The 23,068-nt window shown below is 37.4% G+C and overlaps 2 protein-coding genes across 4 annotated transcripts; both read left to right on the top strand.

Moving 5' to 3' along the window:
* Positions 1–311: 311 nt before the first annotated feature.
* Positions 312–16,053, top strand: g6pd (glucose-6-phosphate dehydrogenase). Of its 3 annotated transcripts, none has more exons than XM_077213976.1 (13): positions 312–375; positions 2,156–2,277; positions 7,744–7,781; positions 8,312–8,420; positions 8,505–8,722; positions 10,176–10,334; positions 10,503–10,628; positions 10,936–11,029; positions 11,685–11,871; positions 12,541–12,776; positions 13,673–13,749; positions 14,735–14,827; positions 14,916–16,053. In XM_077213976.1, exons 1-13 carry the CDS (start codon positions 330–332, stop codon positions 15,004–15,006), a joined length of 1,596 nt encoding a protein of 531 aa, XP_077070091.1. In that variant the 5' UTR covers positions 312–329; the 3' UTR covers positions 15,007–16,053. The 3 variants fall into 3 exon arrangements, with proteins under 3 accessions (XP_077070091.1, XP_077070092.1, XP_077070093.1); XM_077213977.1 differs by having other exon boundaries at positions 335–581; XM_077213978.1 differs by lacking the exon at positions 312–375 and adding an exon at positions 911–938.
* Positions 16,054–16,895: 842 nt separating this feature from the next.
* Positions 16,896–23,068, top strand: naa10 (N-alpha-acetyltransferase 10, NatA catalytic subuni). Its single transcript, XM_077213979.1, has 8 exons — positions 16,896–17,076; positions 17,500–17,598; positions 17,772–17,830; positions 19,688–19,733; positions 19,843–19,958; positions 20,046–20,090; positions 21,959–22,043; positions 22,719–23,068. Exons 1-8 carry the CDS (start codon positions 17,056–17,058, stop codon positions 22,908–22,910), a joined length of 663 nt encoding a protein of 220 aa, XP_077070094.1. The 5' UTR covers positions 16,896–17,055; the 3' UTR covers positions 22,911–23,068.

Genomic DNA, 23,068 nt, shown 5'->3' with positions numbered 1-23,068 from the left:
GAGTTTCTAGAGACACAATGCTGTTTGTTCTGCAGTTGTTAACGTAATAAATAACTCTGAATCTTAACGTTATACGAAATATGCCAAATAGACGCATTTATTTAAAAAAAAAAAAATTAATCTGCAATGTCATACTGACATTCTTTTTAGAACTGTAAGTGACTTTTTTTCTAGCTCTTGTCAGCAGGACTTCCGCAAATACCGCAAGCGCGCTCGCAATTGCTGCGTTTAGCTGTCAATCATCGCCATGATTGGTTTGTCGCACACAAGCCCCTCCCCCTGCAATATAGCCCCGCCCACCTCCTTTTTCCTCGCGCGCAGTTGCGCGGATGACGTCACATGCTCGAGCAATGATGGGCAGTCGAGCGAGCGCTGGTGAGTTCCTCTCTACACCAATAAAATCACTGAGACCCGCCGTGTCATTTTAACAGGGAAGGAGGAAACCGTCTTTAAAGAAAAAAATGTCACTATAGTCGCTAATGTTTCATCTCTGCGCTCATACACAACGAGCCTGGTACAACTCTATAAGTTTAGATTTTAAATCCTGGTATTTTTGTTTTGTTTAGTAAAGAGCACTAAATGTAAGTACCACGTTGTCATAGTGTGTGTGTGTGTTTTTGGTTCTGCTGTTTACTAACGTCAGCAGCTCTAACCACAACTAACGTTAAGCAACTTTGCCTTATAGCAGGTGATTTTAAATGAATTCTAGATAACTGTATGTTTAAAGCATTTGTTGTGAATGTGATGCTTTGACCGGACTAACAGCTTGCTAGTGTCAGGCTGAGCCCTGTTAAATAAGGGATTGTGCTAATACCATTATGGTAAGTTGAGAGAGAGAGTGTGTGGGTTGTGAGAGCATGTGTTTTTGTGTCAGTTTATACCTTTATCTTTCCTGTATGCCACAGAGAGAGCACCCACTACAGTCCCTGAACGCAGTGGTAGGACTATGCGTTTGTCATCCCAATGCAAATAGCTGCGTGATGTGACTTGTCAAATTACTAGACTAGTCTATTGTTAGAACAGTTACAGTGTTTGTACGTCTATTGCTCGAAGTGACTCGGCATTGGCAACATTATTGCATGTGAAATATTGCAAATGCAAACCATTTTCTTAGAGTATATTCTTCCAGGTGGCATTTACTGTAGGTCCAGTTTTCATATTAAGGCCACTTAGTAAACAAACTTGCTCTGATGTGTCATTTGTTGATATTATGTTGCTTGTTTAATATTTGTTGACACTGTAGTACTTTGTGTGTTTGGCAGCTTTAGTCAAAGTGCTTTAGAGAACAGAATAGAGTGTGAATCTGTGTGCCTGTAGTAATGTACCAATTTATTTATTAATTTAACAATTTAAAGGTTGGTGATTAACGGACATGTTACTTCCTTATTTGTCCAAACAATCTACCAAGTGCCTAAAACCTTTTCTATACTACTAAAAAAAATTAAATTGGGGATTGAGAAAATTATGTATAAAAGTGTTCTAATTGGAAATTTTGCTGTCAATTTGTTGTCATTTAAATTGCTTTATGTACTGTATTCATCAGCATTATATCTGCCATCTTGATCTCTAGCTCTCAAATAATTAAATAATTGCCCTGACAACATTTCACCACGAAATTTACATAATAAAACCTTTATTTTTAGAAACATATTTTTTGTATTTGTCATGTAACATAAAAGCTGTAATTATTATTTTCACTTAAACGGCAACACAATACTAATTGAACCTAAATAAAAAAATAATAATAATAATAATGAGAAAAGAAAACACAAAAAATAAAACCTTGAGCCAAATGTTACCCCCCCCCCCCCATTCTCATGCTCCTCTACATGCAACTGCTTGCTCCGTCTCAAACAGTATAAATAAAGCAAATATTCAGTGAAAAGACATGCTTATTCAAACAAAGATCTTCCCTTAAATAAGATCTCTTGTAAATTGTCTGGTAGATGCTTCATAACCGGCCCCCCACGTCTGTCCAGCAATTGCTTTTCTTAAGCAAAATTGTTTTTTTAATTTGCAATTATAACTGGAAATTATACATCTGTAATATAACCCCAGAAAGCTATAAATTCATAAACACTTTTTTTAATCTGACTGTACGAACATAAGGACAACATGAGATTGATCTCCTGCACTTTAATCTTTTCCTTGGCAGACAAGATGAGCACTCTTCCCCTCTCACGCTCAGAAGTGTTTGGGCAACTGAGGAAAGAGCTACACGATGATGTGGAGTTTCACCAGTCCGATGTGCATATCTTCATCATCATGGGGGCTTCGGTGAGTCCCAGTGTGTGTGTGTGTGTGTGTGGAATATTTTAATATCTCTGTCTCTCCTAGTGAGGAATTGACACGGTCTCATATGCAGGCTTGAATTGTCACTCATTTTGAACACGTTGCATCTATTGACAAACCAAAAATTAGTGTGAATTCATGTATTTGGGACACTTTTTTTTTTTTTTTTACAGTGACCACATTTGCATCCACCTCAGTGTTCTGATAGTAATCCGAATTTGGCAGTTTTCTGTTTATTGATGTAATCATGTTACATCATGATTTAAGACCATATTCTGATTCCACAATTTTCAATTCCCCAAAATACGCATACAATCAGAAAACGGTTGCATGTAAACACCTTATTCAGACAGTTTATTGAAAGGAGATATATGTGCGCACTCCACACAATTTTCCAGTTTGTAAAGCACAAAGTAGGATGCATTACAACTGCCGCAGGTGTTCGTACAGTTTCATCACACTTTGAGTTTGTGGAATGAGTGTTTCCAAGTCTCCATTCTGTAAACTCTTTAACTTCACCTCTATCTCCTATCAGTCCTTCCTGCATTCTTTCATCCGCTCTCTTTTCTTCTATTGCCGAGTTACATATTACTACATGTGTTTATTAATGATTACCGCTTTCTATTTCATGGCCATGTTTTTAGACTTTTTTGAATGTGAGAAGTAATTAGAGTCAGTCCTAATTAAATTATTGTGGAAAATATACAGGAATATTCCACACGTATAAACATAGAATTGGGAATATGACTGCAACCCGAATATAGACCTTTAACAGAATTTGATGTGCATGTAGATAGACATGTTCATTGTAATGAGTGTCAAAAAGTTGCCAATTTGCCCCATATCCTTCTAATTTATTGATCTAGTTCCCATTTCAAAATATTTCTATTATTAGTATTGCACACCTTATGGTTTTACAGCACAGCCCGTTTACTGCTAGTCCGATAAAGGAAAAAAGTGATTCCTCTGAATTGGTATGGCCTTGATGTTTTGTAGAAGGAAGTAAACTGAAATTAAGCAACCATGAAGGGACGTAGCCAACATAAGGTTTCTATTATTTCATTCAGACAGAACAGGGCGGTTGAGTAATTCAGCAGCTCAGTTCACAGCTTATGGCCTTGAAAGTGATTGGTCAGGTGTGGTGACAGAAGGGCTGTGATTGGCTGGACAGGACAAAAGCCTTATCTAGACAGCCTTGATTAGGTTTGCTATGCATATAAATACAAAACCTCAAGAATGAAAAGTGAAGTTTGCATTACAGTTGGTCAAGCTTTTGCACTTCTCACAAGTGTGTTTTCCCCTTTTCATCTTTTAGTGATGAAATTTAAACCCTCTTCCTCCTTTTTTCGGCTTGCTTTTCCTTGTTCCTCCTTATTTTGTGCAACTTTTTAGTAGTCTGATTTTACACAATTGCTCTGTTGAAAGATCTTTGTTACTGTTGGATTTTCCTGTTCTTATTGTTTGGGTTTTTAAATAGGTGCTAGTGAGCTGGATTACGCAAAACCACTCTCTGTCAGCACTTTTCTTTCAGTTAGTGTGGAGAGAGAGAGGTGAAAGAGCTGGCTTGTGTGTTTGGGATGAGGGTGGGGTTTTGAAAGATGGCTGTTTGACACGGGGTTGCAAAGGTTTGTGGCATAATGATAAACATTGAATCTATTCAGTAACCATGTCAAAATCCAGATGCAACATCACCTGATTTGTCTGACCTCAAACTGGTTTCTTGAACTTGTCAGTGAGTTCACTAAACTCAAATGGCCTCCACAGTCCCCATATCTCAATAGAGCAGCTTTGGGATGTGCTGGAACGGGACATTTAACATCATAGATGAGCAGCCAACAAATCTGCAGTAAAACTGCTAGATGCTTTCATGACAATATAGACCTCAATCTCTGAGGAATGTTTCCTTGTTGATCTATCAAGACCCAGACCCTATGGCTTTCTACTGGCGTGCTCTGCTGTTTACACTCCAGGATCACTGATACACACACTCATCAGTCATGAACAAAACAAACACACAGCCTTTTTTATTCGATTTGTGGAAACGCTGTAGTGAATGCATAGGATTTATCTGGTTGCTAGGTTTTTGCACGTTTTAGCATGATTATGCTGCATTGTTCATGCTAAAAGTTACAACATCGATGTGGATGGATTGTTGTCAAGTCACCATTACAGAGTGCTTTTCACCACAGCAAATCAGCTGGAATGATTCAATGGTTAAATAGTGAACCGTTTATTGACTAATATCTTTTAATAATGAATACTAGAGAGATGGGACTCTCCCACAATGCTGTAATTCAGCCAGGACTAACAGATTAGTGCTGTCTCACTGTGCATGAGTGTTTCTCATGTGTCTGAATGGGTGTGGAGCAGATCTGCTCAGATCAATGACCTTTGCATTGAGTCACATTGAGCTGGGATGGGTTGGCTGTCGTATTTGTTTTTTTAAAACTCAATTTTATCTGTTCTTGTGTTTTGTACCTATTATCTAATATTCATCTTTATACTCAGCTGTATGACATGAGTCACTGTGGTTCCACAGAAATTATGGCTGCATTTCAAAATCTGCCATCCTCTGTGCCAATCGGGCGCTACATAGGCATCTTCGGACAAGACTGTAATGGCCAAAACGGCTTTTTAGGCAGGCAGTTCATTATGATTTGAGTCCTTTTAAATGGATCATAACGTGAATTTTTTTTTTTCCCCTTAGCTGTCATCCCCCTTTTGATATTTGACATTAAAATGCAGTATACAAACCTAAATGGTTGTAATTCAAGAATTCTTTGGAATATAGACCTAAGTTTGGTCTTGTTTTAAAGAAAACAATCGGCAGATTATTATTATAAGTGAAAGCACTTCAAAAAATTAAAGTATGAAAAAGTTATGGAAGTAAAAATTTACAGTAAATCAAATATACTTTATTAATATATTTTTTTTAATATAAAATAAATTTTACAAAATATTTTTTACTATAAAATTACTATAAAATGAAAGCTATATATCTAACCAAGTTGTGTTCCAAATTTAAAGTTGATATCACAAAAATTGAAGTTCCCATGAGATTTTGTTTAGGCGTTATACCAAAAATAGCCACCGGGTGCCATTGCATTCCATTTAATTTAATTGTATGCATTCTGCCATAACAAATTAATACTTTTCTATCCAAATATCACTTCTGTCACTAAATATGGAACCTTGAGACTCAGATCTTTCTGACAATATGTGTTTTGTCAAGATTAGAACATTTTTGATAATAAATTATGAAAGATGATGCCCAAAAGGGGAGGGGGCCTAATAAAAAAATACCGTTTCTATGGTAACGCAACGTCCAATTTCAAAACGGTTTTTACAGGATGAATTCTGAGTTCGTAAGCTTTCAAATGATACCTAATTTATGATAACTACTAAAATATGTGATATAATAATAATAAAAAATTCTATATATATATAATATATAATATACTTTTTAGAGGACTTTTTACTTTACTTTTTAAAATATAATTTTATCTTTTTTTATTGACAAATACTAGATTATGTTTTATTATGAACTTTTAGCATTAAAAAAACCAAAGTTTCAGTTATTAAAAGTGTGTACGTCGACTTTTTGTGACAAAGGTCAGAAACTCCTGTAATGACGTCGATTTTTTGAGGTGCACTCTTGTCATAAATTCATATATTACTGTTCATACAAAATTTGTAAGAAAAAAACAGCGCTAAAATATCTATTCAGGAGTCTTAGACCATTCCAACGATATATAGTTTGTCATGATTAAATTAGGATTTAATAGTAATATTTTGAAGTAAATTTCGGTTGCCCGTATACGGGCAAGTGACAGTTAAGGGGTTAAATCTTCCTTCAACTTGACACTCATTTGTAAGGTTAAAAAAGTTTTCTTTCCACAATAAAAACAAATATATGTGGAAAAATTGCTTTTTACAACCTTCATTCCGACCCTCTGTCAAAAGATTTTGAATGAAGTAAGACCAGGGGCCTCATTTATAAAACTATGCGTAGGATCCTTACTAAAAGTGTACGTGCGCCAGAAAGCTAAAAATGGCGTACGCAAATAAATATTCAGACTTATAAAACCGTGCGTACACCAGAACCTGCGCAGAATTCACTTTATAAATCCCAGTTAGCGGAAGATTGTGCGCACATGCGTCTCCTCCCCGAAACAACCATATATGAGCTGACAACGCCTAGTTTTACTATGCATATCCTCATCTGCATATCATTTGCATATGATTATTCATCCACGTGATAACATGTTTAACGGTACAAGACATTAGGAAAATATGAAATGCGGCTGTGCTGTCACATTAGTTACATTAATAAAAACTAGTAGCCTATCCTTGCCCTGTTTTTGAATAAATCAATCAAATAGTATAGAATACATTTCGGAGAAAGTTTTTCTCAATCTTTTCCACTGGCCAAAGAGTATTTTTAATTGATTTATGTTTTTAATGGAAACAGATAGACCTTGTTGTCCGTTATTTGCACGAAACCATTTTCTCAGACAATCTGCTATTATCACGATAAGCAATTAATCTCTTTAGTTAAAACATTAAAACACAGGATGCCAGTGGAAAAGTGTTCGAAAGCATTGCATCCACAACAAATATTTCTATTTATTGAATATAAAAAATGTTGTAACTTCTCAGTAATGATTTCATGTAATTTAAGTGTTTAACTACATGAATCAGATTGACATATTTAATCTAAATTTTTACAACAGAAGTAAAACAAAGTTTAAATCATTGTTTTATTTATTTAAATTGTTATTGTGAACATGAACTGTATTTATGATTAGGACTTATAATGAAGATTTACGGTTTTAGATGCGTTATGCTATGCGTCAGTTTCACTAAACAGCCAAACGCGCTCGCTGGCGCGGACATTTAAGAAGGGATGGATATTTGCTTCATGTGATAGGCTTGGATTGTGAAATCATATTTGTACTATCTTTCTGTATATGCATAATTTTCTTCGGATTTTCTGTCTAAAAGTGATCAAAAAGACATTTAACTCCAGCTCACCATCGGTGGCGCCAAAACACATACTCTTCTAAAAGAGTGCGTACGCACGGTCAAGAGCATCCTTACGGTGCGCAATTATTTACGCCAAGTTTATTTTTTTATAAACCCCCCGATATGTGCGTGGAAAAATGCGTACACATATTTCTATGCCCATTTTGTGCGTACGCAACGTTTATACATCAGGCCCCATGTCTAGTTTTTTTTAATTTATCTATGTAAAATGATTGCTTTTTTCATCTCCTTCTCGACATGAATATAGCCGAGGTAGCCGGCATGCCGTTAAACTATAAACTAGTTTTGAAAATATTGCACAATGAAACCCTGTATAGTGAAGTGTGTCAGTTGTGTGGCGGTTTGTGTAATTGAGCCAACATGAATAAATTGTGCCGTGATGTCACAAATGTGTTCTTTTTGTAGGGAGATCTGGCCAAAAAGAAAATCTACCCAACTTTGTGGTGAGTCCTCTAACTTAACATGCCTTCATGCGTACTACTATTAACTATATACTACAGTTCATCATTTTAGGGTCGATACGTTTTTAAAGTGATCTTGTAAAGTCTCTTATGCTCAACAAGGCTGCATTTGACCAAAAATACAGTGAAATATTATTTTTTCACTGAATATTATCAAATAAAGTTTATTCCTGTGATAAAAGCTGAATTTTCAGCATCATTACTCCAGTCTTCAGTGTCACATGATCCTCCAGAAATCATTCTAATATGCTGATTTGCTGCTCAAGAAACATTTCTTATCAATGTTGAAAACAGATCATATTTTTGTGGAAACTGTTATACTTTTTTCCCCTCAGAAATTAAAAAAGAACTGCATTTATTTGAAATGGATCTCTTTTGTAACATTATAGAAGTTTTTACTGTCACTTCTGATCATTTTAATGTGTCCTTGCTGAATAAAAGTAACAACATCTTTAAAAAAATATATTTTTTAACAATAGTGTATCTATTTTTATTCCCGTTTCTCTCTATAGGTGGTTGTTCAGAGACGGTCTTCTCCCCGAACGGATATATTTTGTGGGCTTTGCTCGTTCCGATCTGACCGTGGATGCCATACGCGCGGCCTGCATGCCCTACATGAAGGTCAGCGCTCAGAGAGTTACCGTGTGTGTGTGTGTGTGTGTTTGCGCTCATGTTAAACGGCCTCTGTTTTTTTCCTCCCTTCAGGCGGTCGACTCTGAGGCAGAGCGCCTCGATGCGTTCTTCAAAAGAAACTCTTACATTAGCGGGAAGTACGTGGATGAATCGTCTTTCGCTAACCTGAACACTCACCTGCTGTCCCTGCCCGGAGGAGCCGAGGCCAACCGGCTCTTCTACCTGGCCCTGCCGCCCAGCGTCTACCACGATGTCACCAAGAACATCAAACATCAATGCATGAGCACCAAGTGAGGAGCGCACACATGCAGTTGCTTTTGTTTCATTTTTGCTTAATTATGTGTTTTATGCTCTTGATACAAGGCAAGATGTGTCCAAAAGTAGGTTAGAGGTTATGCGACAGACTTGAATAAAACTTTTCTTTGTAGTCAAACTTACAATTTTGACCTGACTATCATAAAATCCCCCATATACTTTTATTGAAGAGAGGCACCTGAGCCATTTGTAGGGACCAAGGGCCGGATTCACAAAAAAATCTTTAGAAAATAAGAAGGAAAAAAAGCAGTTAAGAAGAATTGTATTCTTATTTAAGAAAAGATAAGAATATGTAGTATTGTAAAGGTAAAATGTGTAGTGAATTTATTGGGTTGTTTCAAAGATTAAGCATTACAAAGTAACACAGGCTACATGTAATACATAATACTAGTAGCAGGAATGTGGATCGATCATTGAAAGAGTGATCACTAGAGTGAATGCATATACATGATGCGTTCGCTGTAGCTAACACAGTATAGAAAATAGTCTGAGCGTTTATTACAACTACAGTCTGCAGGTGGTCTTTGAGGGGTTTTTCATTGAGCGAGTCTTTAGCATGTGTGACGTGTGGACTTGCATAGATCCTGCTCTTGGGCAAAATAAACAAGCTGACATTCAGTACACTCTAAATCCTTCATTCTAAATATATATAAATTTCATTTTACGTCTTTTAGTTTGTCAAAAGATTTAAAGCGCTGTTTTTGAAGAGTGCACATGTCAAAATCGAATTGAGTCATTGAAGGTCAAAGACGTTAGTTAATAAAGTGAGATTAAATGCATAAAGTACATTTGTATTACTTAGCATATTTAATTATTGCAGGTTTGTGTAATATTCCGAGTTTGCGTTGAACCGTTTGAGGACCACTGAATCTAAATATTGAAAACAATGAAATAATGAATTCTGAACTCCCGATTTCTCTCAACATGAGGACAGGAGAGCCTTCGGTCAATACATGGGAAAACACAGTAACTTGTGTTACTTATTTGAAAAAGTAACACTGATATTTTGTTGTTAATTTAAAAATAATGTTACTTTACTAGTTACTTGAAAAAGTAATCTGATTGTGTAACTTGTTACTTTAAATGCTTTAGCCCCAAGTGAAATGATGCCTGAAATGAATTAAAATTTAAAAACATGAAAATTAGAAGTGTTGCATTGGTAACAAACTGAAATAAAATAAGTTGAAGTGCTAAAATTACTAAAACTGAAAATAAGTTTAATAGAAATATTTCAAACAAAAAACAATAAAAATTTCATAAAAACTGAAAATATATAAAAAGGCTGATTTAAAAAATACCATAATAGTACTAAAATATCACTGGCTAGAAATGAGATGTAGTTTCTGTTTAATTTTCTAAGTGTATGTGGATTTGCCTTGGCAAAGGTCTTTTTTAAAATGCAGGATATTTCTTGTGTTTGTATGTTAGAGGCTGGAACAGGATCATCGTGGAGAAGCCGTTTGGCCATGACTTGCAGAGCTCAGAGGAGTTATCCAGTCATCTCTTCTCTCTCTTCACCGAGGAACAGATTTACCGGATAGACCATTACCTAGGCAAAGAGATGGTCCAGAACCTCATGGTCCTCAGGTCTGTCTGCTTATCATTCTCCTCTTCATCCCTCTCTGCCTTCTGCTTTTCACTGGCTGTCACACACAGTTGTCATTTATGAATAATTAGGGGTTAAACTCCATTGGGAAGCTCTTCCTCTGTATCTGTCTCTTGTTAGTCATGGGTTTCTCTCCTGTTTCCTTAAAGGTTTGGAAACCGGATATTTGGCCCCATATGGAACCGGGACAGTGTGGCATGTGTGGTTCTGACCTTCAAAGAGCCGTTTGGGACCCAGGGCCGGGGAGGATATTTTGACGAATTTGGTATCATTCGGTTAGTTAAGTTCCTTGCTTTGAGATGATTTTGCACCTGTGATATTTCGTAGATGTTAAAACTTATAAAGGATAGTCTACCAAAGAGGAATTCTGCCATCATTTATTAATTTTTTTGATGCTTGCTGGTGTGAAGCACCATAAAAGTAGTCTTTAAAAAGAAACAAAGATACAATGCACATTATTTCAAAGACAAATATTAAAAAAAGTGTGTTTAAAAATCCATTGCACTTTCTGTGCATGAGGATTCCCTTCAAAGGCTGAGTGGATTTAGATATTCTAATGTATTCCTCTCTTCTCTGTCTCAGTGATGTGATGCAGAACCACCTGCTGCAGATGCTCTCTCTGGTTGCCATGGAGAAGCCCGCATCCACCAGCTCTGATGATGTTAGGGATGAGAAGGTAACGAGCCGCTCGGCCAATCAGCTGTGTGTGCGCATCACTCTTATGCCACTCATGTGACTGATCCTGAATGTAGCCTTGAGGATCAAATAAATCACATTTATCCATCCATCACCAGTGTCTTTTAGTTAACCATTAGCATAAAAGGTTGGCGGACTGAAGCAAGCATAAATTAAGGTCTTGGCTCCAACATTGTTTCTGGATAATGTTTTTTTTGTTTTATAATTTAATAGATTTTTTACAGATGTGCATTTCTGCTTATGTGTAATACAAACATTTTTTTTTTTGCTTTGCAATGCTTTTTGTTTAATTTAATTTTTGTTTTGTTATTTTTTTTGGTTTTGTTTGCTTTGTTTTGCTGCTTTCGTTTAATTTGTTTTGTTTTGCAATGCTTTTTTTTTTTTCAATGCTTTGTTTTGCTGTTTGCTTTGCTGTTTTGTTTAGTTAAATTTTTTTTTTGTGGGGGGGGGTGCTTTGTTTTTTGTTTTGCTTTGCAATGCTTTTTGTTTAGCTTTTATTTGAGGACTTTTAACAGTGTGACTTTCTCTATCTGTCTGCCATTGCTAAGATAAATGGGAATGATCTCTAATGTCTCTCTAGTGTATTGTAGATTTCTGCCTGCCTGTTTTCTAATGCTCTGTGTGTCCCCCTACAGGTGAAGGTGTTGAAGTGCATTGAAGCGGTCTCTCTGTCAGACGTGGTCTTGGGTCAGTACGTGGGAGATCCAGATGGAGAAGGAGAGGCTAAACTAGGTTATCTAGATGATCCAACTGTCCCTAAAGGCTCCACTCAAGCTACATTTGCCACTGCAGTGCTTTATGTAAAGAATGAACGCTGGGATGGTAAGTGATGCACATTGTGTGTATCTAATCATTACATGTATTTTAGTAAAGCTTAGAGTATGCACTCAACAGAGTAACTAGAAAATATTTACAATCTGGCCAAAGACCTAACATTTTGACCTTTCTGAGAATATTCATTTTGACCTGTGCCTCTTTCTGGAAGTAAGAGCAGCATTTGTGCTGAATTAAATGAGTACATTTGAAGCTGTACTAACACCTTGGTCTTGAAATCAAATTAGTTTTTTGGCTTAAAATACAAAGTTAACTTGGAACAGATATGCAAATTTTGAAACGTTTAGAGTTGGTAAAATAAAAATAAATGTTTTATAAAGAAGTGTCATGCTCACCAAGGCTGCGTTTATTTAATCAAAACTACAATAAAAACAGTAATGTTGTGAAATATTATTACAATTTAAAATAACTGTTTTCTAGTTGAATATATTTTAAATTGTAATTTATACCTGTGATCAAAGCTGAATTTTCAGCATCATTACTCCAGTCTTCAGTGGCACATGAATGATGATTTGCTTCTGTATTCATAAAAAATCCTGAAAAAAAAACCCAGATGAAATCCGAAGTTCAAGAGAACAGCATTTATTTGAACTAGATTTTTTTTTATTGATTTTCTTCCTGAATGTGTTGATATTTTATTAAGCTCTCTCTCTCCAGGGGTTCCCTTCATCCTCAGATGTGGAAAGGCTCTGAATGAGAGGAAGGCAGAGGTGAGACTGCAGTTCACCGACGTCCCTGGAGACATCTTTGACACTCAGTGCAGGAGGAACGAGCTGGTGGTCCGCGTGCAGCCCAACGAGGCCATCTACGCCAAGATGATGAGCAAGAAACCTGGAGTCTACTTCAGTCCGGAGGAGACGGAGCTGGACCTGACCTACCACAGCAGATACAGGGTAAAACAGACCCCTTTGATACATCCATTCTCTGTTTTGTCGTATTCGGCAGTCCCTCCAGAAAAACACGATTATGCGATCGCATAAGTCAATGCATAATCAGCCAAAGTCCGCATATTTATGCGGGGGCCACATTTTTTCAAATGCGCTGCACTTTTGCTGCATACATTGCCGATTTCAGCTCAAAATATGCGGGCCTTGCATGATTTCATAATCCCCGCATTTTCGTTGCGAAAAAGTCACGTATATCTTAGCAGGAAGTTGAATGTTGCGTTTACTTCACACAAGACCAGCCGTTTTCCCCTGTTGCCGTGGGAACGTTATGAAGTGACGTAATTACTCAACGTGAACATCGTCGAAAAGCTGTAAAACAGGAAGCACACATTTTATTTTTTATATTTTATTTATTCATTTTTACAGAAGTTGTAGCATATTCCTTTTGTAAAGCTACAGAACGTGTTTGACTCATCAATGTTTTGTAAGTTTGAGCGTTAAGGTCTGAAATAAAACAAGATGAGACTTAAATATTCCCAGCACTTTCTGTGATGAAGTATGCTTGCTTATCAAAGGAAGTAATAAGAAATGACTCTTAACATTAGGGTAGTAGCCTAGTGAGAACAGGGTGTTGGGGGAATCACTTTTTTTTTCTCTTTTTCATCAAACCGCAGTTTTGTGCAATTTCATTGCATAAATATCCCGCATATTCCATCGCATTTTTTAAGAAAACGTGCTGCATAAACAAAAAGGATTTTTGCCCGCAACAATCACAGAAAGACTTTTGGAAGGACTGATTAGGAATCAAATGTAGAAAATTTGTTAATTTCTTTTAATTGGTTAATCTTTATTAAAGTTACTTCTCTTTATAAATGTACATTTCTCTTATTCTCTTTACAAAGGATGTTAAGCTGCCTGATGCTTATGAACGTCTGATTTTGGATGTGTTTTGTGGCAGTCAGATGCATTTTGTACGCAGGTGAGTTTCTTACAAGCTACTGCATGTTTACATGCACGCAAATAAAAGGTTATCAGTTGGATTGATGACTCAGTCGGACTGAAAAGCCTTCATGTAAACGCCTCAATCGATCCGAATGAATGTGCTGAATTTTCCCCGTGTGTACAACGCAGCTGCGTTTATAAGAACGCCAATGAGTTTGCAGGAATTAAATAAACAATATGAAGTAAATTTTATCATAATTCATCAACGGAATATCAATAAGCAATCGTTTGGTATAAATGTGTGGTATTCATTGATCGTGAACTGCATAAACCACAAGCCTGGAGAACGTTTTTACTTTGAAACATGCAGCGCTCGCGAGTAAATCATCACCTTTTGAAGTTTAATAATCACATTAGGCCGTATTGTGATTCCTGTTTTTCTGTCCCCAAATTTAAGACCTAGAAAAGATAATTATGACTTTTCTTGTACATCATATCACAGTGGGCTCCACAAATATTGGCACCCTTGATAAATATGAGCAAAACAGACAAAAAGTTTGTTTTTAGACTTTCTCTTAGTCTTTCTTTCACAAAATTATACACTATTTAATTCAGCCAGTGGATCAAAAAGAAGTTAAAACATAAACAATTTGGACAATTTAGACTTTTGAATTTTGACATTTTTATTTATTAAAAATGAGTTAAAGGCTTTATCATTTTTAAAAATGTTTGTTTTTGACCAAACCTGTATTTTATGAACTGTAAAGTTGTTTAAATTGTGATTTTATGGTTTGGATGTCACCATAGATCTTGCTCTTTCCTGCTTATGGTATTAATTTTATTTGTGCAGGTCTTTAAAAAAGAAAAGAAAAAAAAGTTCAACTTGATTTTTAAAATCCCTGCAGATACACTGCTTGTTTGGAATACATGCATACACATGTAAACAAATATGTGACACACTAATGTAAATTTGATTAAAGAATGTAAAGAACCGTCTCTGAATTCGACTTATTTTATTAAAGTGACGAGTTGAGGGAAGCCTGGAGAATCTTCACTCCTCTTCTTCATCAGATCGAGAAAGATAAGACGCCACCCATCAAATACAAATACGGGAGGTAAAACACGCTTATTTTTCTGAGTGATTGTTGACAATGCGACATGACGTGTAAAGTTTCTCATATTCTCTCTCTCTCTCTCATATAGCCGTGGTCCTGCAGAGGCTGATGATCTGGTGCAGAAGGTGGGCTTTCGCTATGAGGGTACATACAGATGGGTGAACCCACACAAACTGTGAAAGAAGAGGACGACAGCGATGAGAGGAGCTGGAGCCAGTTTATAAACATCAGCCCAAGATGAGTGCCTGAAATAAAAGGCACTTAAAAAAAAGTATTTGAAGATGAACTCTAAGCACTCATTTAAAGAAGGACCAACAAACAAGATTACAAACACAATTTTCTTTGGATGTTATGAATTAAAACCTGCTCAATATGTTATATAATGCTTTATAGGACATTCCATATATTATTTCTTTCTATATTTCAATGGACTTTACATTTTGTTATGCAGTTAATCCGCATTCTGATTCCATATTGTCTGTGTTCAGATGCTTTATTCCTTAAGCTTCTGTTATTTTCACAAACAAGTCTTACCATTAAATGCTGCTCACATTTTAAAAGTGTTTATAGGCAGAGGCATGGTGTAAAAATACAATCTGCTCCTGCACTGATAGTTGTCTTCATGCGTTTTGTCGCGACTTTGGTTGCAATCTCATATTTAAATGGTATAATTGGACCACACAAAAGAAAAGTTGCAGAAACGTACAGGGATTAGGAATGTATGAGTAATGTTGTCTTTGTTACTACTTAACAACATGAATGTATATGACATTTCACCATGTCTTAAGGCTCCCACTGATTGGCTGAAAGAGCCATGATTATGTTTAGTCTTATTAAAGCAAATGTATTGGTAAAATGGTATTACATGCCACATCCCTCTGTTAATACTTTAATAGATGAGCTTTGATGTTCATTGTTACATCGCTCTCAAAACGCATGGTCTCTTTCTGCTCGATATCATTTTTGGTTTCAGCACTAGTTAGACATTGAACCAGTGTCAAAAAACAACTTTTGTTAGCCTGCATATGTTTTGATGGCACGTTTTTGACATTACTGAATTTCAACATCATGTTAGGGAGCCTAAAACAACTTTAGAAAACTCTTTGTTTGGTGATGCTTGAACATCTGTGAGCTATTTAACTTTGCTGTAAAAGTTCTGCCCTATGTTTTCTATTTTATTTTGATAGACAGCTACTTTTACAATAAAGCATAGCTAAGATGCCTCACATGTGTCTCATTGTTTCTTCTTTTTCCATCCAGTCTTTTAAGTTCATATACTCTTTGTTTTGGAAAAGACATTGAGTGAGTAGCCTCTCTGTTTTCCATGGTCATAACATTGGAATGTTAAAATTTTACAATTGTGGAGTCTGGGCCTGGAAAAGTAATGGGAATTTTAGTAATTAATGCAAATTCTTCTGGAGATGAGGAGAATGGAGAAAGTGGAATCTTCTTTACAAATGTCTGTTTTTTTGTTTGTCTTTATGGAAACTTTTGTATACAAATAAGAACATTTGTTTTTATGTTATGTCATAAAACACACATCCTCCACATTATAAAAACATCCACAGTAAACCTGAATGACTGGAAATATAGTGGAAATGAATTTATCAAAAATTAGTATGGGCTTTGAAATCCATCAGGATGTAATTGACTTCTGCTCAAATAGTGCTGTACTCTGATTTTAATTCACAAATAAATGTAAAGAATTGTTTTATAACAAACAAACCAGCATATAAATCTTCGGCTAGACTATTTTAATGTGTCATTGTTACAGTGTAATTATATATTTAAGTACGGAGTAATACATTTTTGCAGCTATGCTTACTATAGGGTTAGGATATGATTAGGATTGTGTTAGTTGCATGTATAATTATGCATAATTTACTGTTATTACAATGGTACATGTAACACATGTAACAAGGACACTGTAAAATAAAGTGTTACTGGTGTCACCAAATTTTCTATAAATGCGTTCTTTCTCTGTAAACACTGGTTTCGTGTAACTTAATTTCCAATGGGTTTGATTTTTTTTAAGGACTTTTATCATAGTTATCACCGGAAGAACTTTACTCTCCGAACATCCGTCTTCCGGTCATGGGCAACATGGTTGTAGAGGTGTAGCTGTGTCCATCTGCCTGCCTATTCGCTTCTGTTGAAGTCCGTTTGTGTCAATTTGACAGCTGTAATTATATCAAGTAATATATTTAGCAAGCAGCCCAGCGGTCAAAATGAATATACGCAACGCGCGGGTGAGTAAATGAAAGGAGAAGCAGACATTAGTTCAGTCAGACAGTGGCTGTGTCTCAAAACCCGTTTTGGGCAACATAGTACAACGAGGCATCGAGTGCAGATATTCAGTGTTAGTTGCTTGTCTTTTAATTTTATCCACCTTTTGTGTTTTATTCGGTTTTATTGTGATGAACATTGCACACTCTTTGCTACTTTTAAAGGGGCCGCGTTCTGTAAATTTGTTTCATTTCTATTCAATGAGGTCCTGCACCAAAAACAGTCATAATTTAGTTATGTATGACTTCTTTCCATCCTCTCTCTGAATATTACAATTAATTGTGCAGTTTTTAGCTAATGTACTTTGTGTAAATGATTCAGTACTATTGCACGTGGCAGGTAGTGAATAGCTTGACTGATTGATTTACTCTTTTACATGTTTTCAGCCAGAGGATTTGATGAACATGCAGCACTGCAACCTGCTGTGTCTTCCAGAGAACTATCAGATGAAGTACTACTTCTACCACGGCCTGTCCTGGCCACAGGTCTGTGACCGGCACTGATCTGTTACAAACACTGATTTCTATAGTGATGAGATTTTCACCGCTGGCTTCTGGATTGTAGTCTTTGAAACATGCCTTTCTGTCAAGCTTCTTGGATATGTATTGTTAAAACCCGCTAAATCATCTTATGGTGAACTGCTGTGCTTGTTTTCCAGCTGTCATACATAGCAGAGGATGAGAACGGGAAGATAGTTGGATATGTTTTGGCAAAAATGTAAGTGTTGATTTTCTTTTTTGATTTTGATATAGTGACATTTACAAGATGTTTGCGGTTAAATGTTGAAATGGCGGAAGTGTGAGATGTTGCATATGTCCATGAATAATTATAATGAAATAAAACATTCTGTCCCACTTTATATTAAGTGTCTTTAAAGGGTTAAGTCATCCCAAAATAAAAATGATCCCATAATTTACTCACCCTCCAGCCATCCTAGGTGTATATGACTTTCTTCAGCCAAACATAATCATAGTTATATTAAAAAATATCCTGGCTCTTCCAAGTTTTATAATGGGAGTGAATAGTAACTGAGATTTTCAAGAAGCCCAAAAAAGTGCATCCCTCCATCATAAAAGTCATCTTTATAAACTATAATCACTGGCTTCTGGAAACGGCCGTACGTGAGTCTGGTTCCGGCGGAAGAGTGACCTCTGACCCGACGCATGACGTAGGATGCAGGAGTAGCGTAAGCGTAGACATCTCTCACGGTTCAAATGAACCTATTTAGTGTTTGCAAACAGCGATGACGTTTTTGTGGGCGGAGCCTACCTGGTGGCAGAAAATGACAGTTCTGCAGTAGCAATCTGTGAAAGCGACAGAATAAAAGGATAAATAAGTTAATTTCGACTTTATATCTCACAGTTCTGTCTTTTTTCCTCAGAATTGCGAGTTTATATCCCTTAATTCTGACTTTTTCCCCTCAGAATTGTGATAACTCACAATTGTGAGTTATAAAGTCCGAACTGGGAGATATAAACGTGCAAATGCAAGAAAAAGAGTCAAAAATGTTGAGAGAAAAATGTTATAGGCTATGTTTAAAAGTTATGTGAAATGTAATAGGTTTAAATATTATTTCATGCTGTAACTGCTATGTATGCATGTCCCCTATGAACTGCATATATGAATATTACGTAGACTTCCTGTTTACATAAAATTTTTGCTTTAATAGTAGACTAATCATTGCAGGTTTCATCAGTCCAGCCTGTGACCTGCAACATAAACGTCTGTGTTTAGCTTCAAAGGGTTCTACAAAAAGGAAGAACGTATTTTTTGCATTGACGTCTACTTCAAATTGGTCAATAAGGCTGGGAAACAAACTTGCGCTCGTCCCACATTTCTCTTTAAAAATTCTCATTTTAGAATTTAGATGCAAGCCCGTTGTTTTGTTTTGCTCTATCCCCCACGCTTCCGCCTTCGTCGGGTCAGAGGTCACTCTTCCGCCGGAACCAGACTCGCGTACGGGCGTTATCGGAAGCCGTATGGATTACTTTTATGACGGAGGGGATGCACTTTTTTGGGTTTCAATATTGAAGATACCATTCACTGCCATTATAAAGCTTGGAAGAGCCTGGATATTATTTAATATAACTCTGATTGTGTTAGTTTGCAAGAAGAAAGTCATTTTCACCTAGGACCGCTTGAGGTTGAGTCAATTATGGGATCATTTTTTATTTTTTGGGTGAATTAATCCTTTAACTACTATGGTCACACATTTAAATTGATCATTTGATACAATGCACTTATTGTGTACACACGTTTTTACGTTGTACTTATATTTTAACCTGCATGTAATTACATCTGTAATTAATTTCTGTAATTACATCTGTAATTAATTTCTGTAATGACACTGTTGACTTGACTTGACTGACTTGTCATCCAAACCTGTCCTAACCTCACCTGAATCCCACCTCAATAGCAGCACAAGCGTTCTGCAACACAACATCAACACAATAAGTACATTGTACCTTGTTAGTACATAGTAGTTAAAGACATCTAATATAAATTGTGACCAAACATTGTAATGAAATAAGATAAGTATTATTTTATGTTAACTGTGTGTCTTAAATTCCAAAGGGAGGAGGATCCTGATGATGTGCCTCATGGACACATTACATCACTGGTTAGTGTTTGAAAACATTGGCTGTTATTTCGTATCATCTGTACTGATATTGTCTTTCAATCTGTCTGAATGTGTATAAATAAATGCACTGCTGTGTGTGTTAATACAGGCCGTTAAACGCTCTCACAGGCGTCTTGGACTGGCTCAAAAACTGATGGATCAAGCCAGCAGAGCCATGATTGAGAACTTTAATGCCAAATATGTCTCGTTACATGTCAGGAAGAGGTAGGATCTACCAGCGCCTTCACTCTCTGCCATCTGAGATTCGCGGGAGGGATTTTCCTAACCTTGTTCCATTTGTTTGTGTTTCAGTAACCGGGCCGCTCTTCACTTGTACTCAAACACACTTAAGTTTCAGTGAGTATCACCCCCACCCCCTATCCCACCCCCATGAATAAATTAACGACTCTCAGTTTATTAAAACTAAATGAATTACACATTTTAATTCATAAATGGCTAGATGGAGTGTAATAGCATGGAGTAATTGCAGAGGGATGCAAGAATGCATTCTGTGTTAATGAAGTAGTTCAACTTCAAAAACATGTTTTGAGACCAGCTTAATTAACTGATAGATTAAATATAATAATTAATTAGTGTGTTAAGTAGACGGCACTAGAATAAACATATTTCCAAGGCAGCCTGAGAAACTAGCTCCGTTTCAGTCATAACACCAGTTATTGTATGAAAATGAACTAAATTGCAGGCACATCAAAGGTGCAGTAAGCGTTTTTTCTGTTAAAAGTGGATCGGATCGAGCAGCACAACACACCTGCAGCCAATCAGCAGTAGGGGGCGTGTCCACTCATGATGAGTGAGGAGGAGGAGCAGAGTGAGTGAGCCAATCAGCAGTAGGGGGCGTGCCCACTCATGATGGGGGAGGAGAGAGAGTGAGCCAATCAGCAGTAGGGAGCTTGCCCACTCATGTCGGGAGAGGAGAGAGAGTGAGCCAATCAGCAGTAGGGGGCGTGCCCACTCATGATGGGGGAGGAAGGAGAGAGAGTGAGCCAATCAGCAGTAGGGGGTGTGTCCACTCATGATGGGGGAGGAGAGAGAGTGAGTCAATCAGCAGTAGGGGGTGTGTCCACTCATGATGGGGGAGGAGAGTGAGCCAATCAGCAGTAGGGGGCGTGTCCACTCATGATGGGGGAGGAGAGAGACTGAGTCAATCAGCAGTAAGGGGTGTGTCCACTCATGATGGGGGAGGAGAGAGAGTGAGTCAATCAGCAGTAGGGGGTGTGTCCACTCATGATGGGGTGGGGGGGAGAGAGTGAGCCAATCAGCAGTAGGGGGCGTGTCCACTCATGATGGGGAGGAGAGAGAGTGAGCCAATCAGCAATAGGGGGCATGTCCACTCATAATGGGGGAGGAGAGAGAGTGAGTCAATCAGCAGTAGGGGGCGTGCCCACTCATGATCGGGGAGGAGAGAGAGTGAGTCAATCAGCAGTAGGGGGTGTGTCCACTCATGATGGGGCGGGGGGGGGGGATGAGAGTGAGCCAATCAGCAGTAGGGGGCGTGTCCACTCATGATGGGGGAGGAGAGTGAGTGAGCCAATCAGCAGTAGGGGGCATGTCCACTCATGATGGGGGAGGAGAGAGAGTGAGTCAATCAGCAGTAGGGGGCGTGTCCACTCATGATGGGGGAGGAGAGAGAGTGAGCAAGAGGGAGATTTGGAGAAAGATAGATGGCTGAGAGACATTACAAAAGAGAAAAGCTCAGAGGAATACCACTGGAAAAAGAAAGGTTATGATCATGCAAGAGATTCAGGACCTGCTTTAATATTAGAATAGCTTTCCAGTTCAAAAAAGACCGAAGCGGGAATGCCTGAAAACAGATGTTTCTGCTCCATAGGCGAGTAACATTGGTTTTGAGTGTGTTCTACGATTAACAAAAAACTCTTACTTATATTTTACTCTTGTGTACTGTATGGTTATGTTTTGTTCGTCCTTGTCGTTGGTTCGTCATTTTTGCTTTATTTTTCATGAAGCATTATTTTGCTTCGCTTCAGGTATGATATTAGACATCCTCTCTTGCATTGTGTTCATGCATTTTGGGGGTGGAGAAAAAAAGGAGGGTGTGTTTGTTTGGTTTGATTTCAAATATCAACAGTGTTTCTCTGAAATCATTTACTGCACCTTTAAGTGCATTTTTTTCAGTATATGTAGTGATACTGCGTTGTATCATAGTCATGCAAAATCTTTTCATCATTGTTCATACTGTGTTGCAGGATTAGTGAAGTAGAGCCCAAATATTATGCCGATGGAGAAGATGCTTTTGCCATGAAGAGGAATCTCACACAGATGGCAGATGAGGTATGTGACGGTGCAGTTATACATAATTATGTGATGCCAAATACAGCTTCAAAATGTTTTTTTCCCCTGAATTTAAATTTCCCAAATTGTAACCTGACCCTCTACACCCACTGAACATATGTGGAAGAATAACACAGGCATTTGTTTTTTTTTTAAATCTTCTGGAAACGGCCCACACATACTCCATTTCCCTCCACCTGGATTTTCCCAACGGTTTTATTAGGACTGTAACGTTAGTCATGGCTGCTGAATCTTTGCTGAACTCAGAAGGGAAAGTTCTTTCTCCTCCTTTCTACTCAGACATTTGAAGTGGTTTTTGAATGCCTATGCAAAAACACACATATATATTTTTTTATCTCTGATAGCTAATTACTGTAAGTTGCTCAATTATTGTGGGCGGGAAACGGACTAAAACGCAGTTGAAGAAATTACTCGCCTACATTTGGTCATTGCGATTGAGTCGCACCTTCCACAGATTTTAAATGGAAAATTATACAGGGTTAAATTGGTTTCAACTTCAAAAAGCTAATGGTAGTTTCACTTTCTTAAAAACACATTTAACACATTGCATTTACCAGTATGCCTTCCTTTAGTCAGTGGCTGACCCTGGTAGAGGAAAAAAAGTTTTTGACTTGGCCCCCACTCTGCTAAACACTAACTTTTCCTGTTGTGCAGTTGCAGAAACCAGGTGTTCGCCTGTGGGGCTCAGAGGCTCCGGCATCTCAGGACACATCTGTGACTGGGCTGGTGGAGAAGCTGACGGTGCAGGATGGAGATGGAGACAGCGGAGGAGAGAGTAAAGAAATGAGTGAGGTCAGCGAGGCCACGGAGAGCACAGACGTCAAAGACTCCTCATCAGACTCTTAACTCGCATCTCAGTCTGTTCACACCCATCTTATAGGTTTCAAATCGGCTTACAGTGTTTATATGCTCTGATGGTTTTATTTTCAGAATACAGGAAAGCGACCTGGTCATAATGTTGAAATTACTTGAGATTTGTCAATAAAATTGGAGAGTAAACATCG

The sequence above is a fragment of the Siphateles boraxobius genome, unplaced genomic scaffold (genome assembly GCF_051911475.1).
Source record: "Siphateles boraxobius isolate OS27281-9 unplaced genomic scaffold, OSU_SipBor_1 68, whole genome shotgun sequence".
NCBI classification, from domain to species: domain Eukaryota; kingdom Metazoa; phylum Chordata; class Actinopteri; order Cypriniformes; family Leuciscidae; genus Siphateles; species Siphateles boraxobius.
This window is presented reverse-complemented; position numbering and strand designations above follow the sequence as displayed.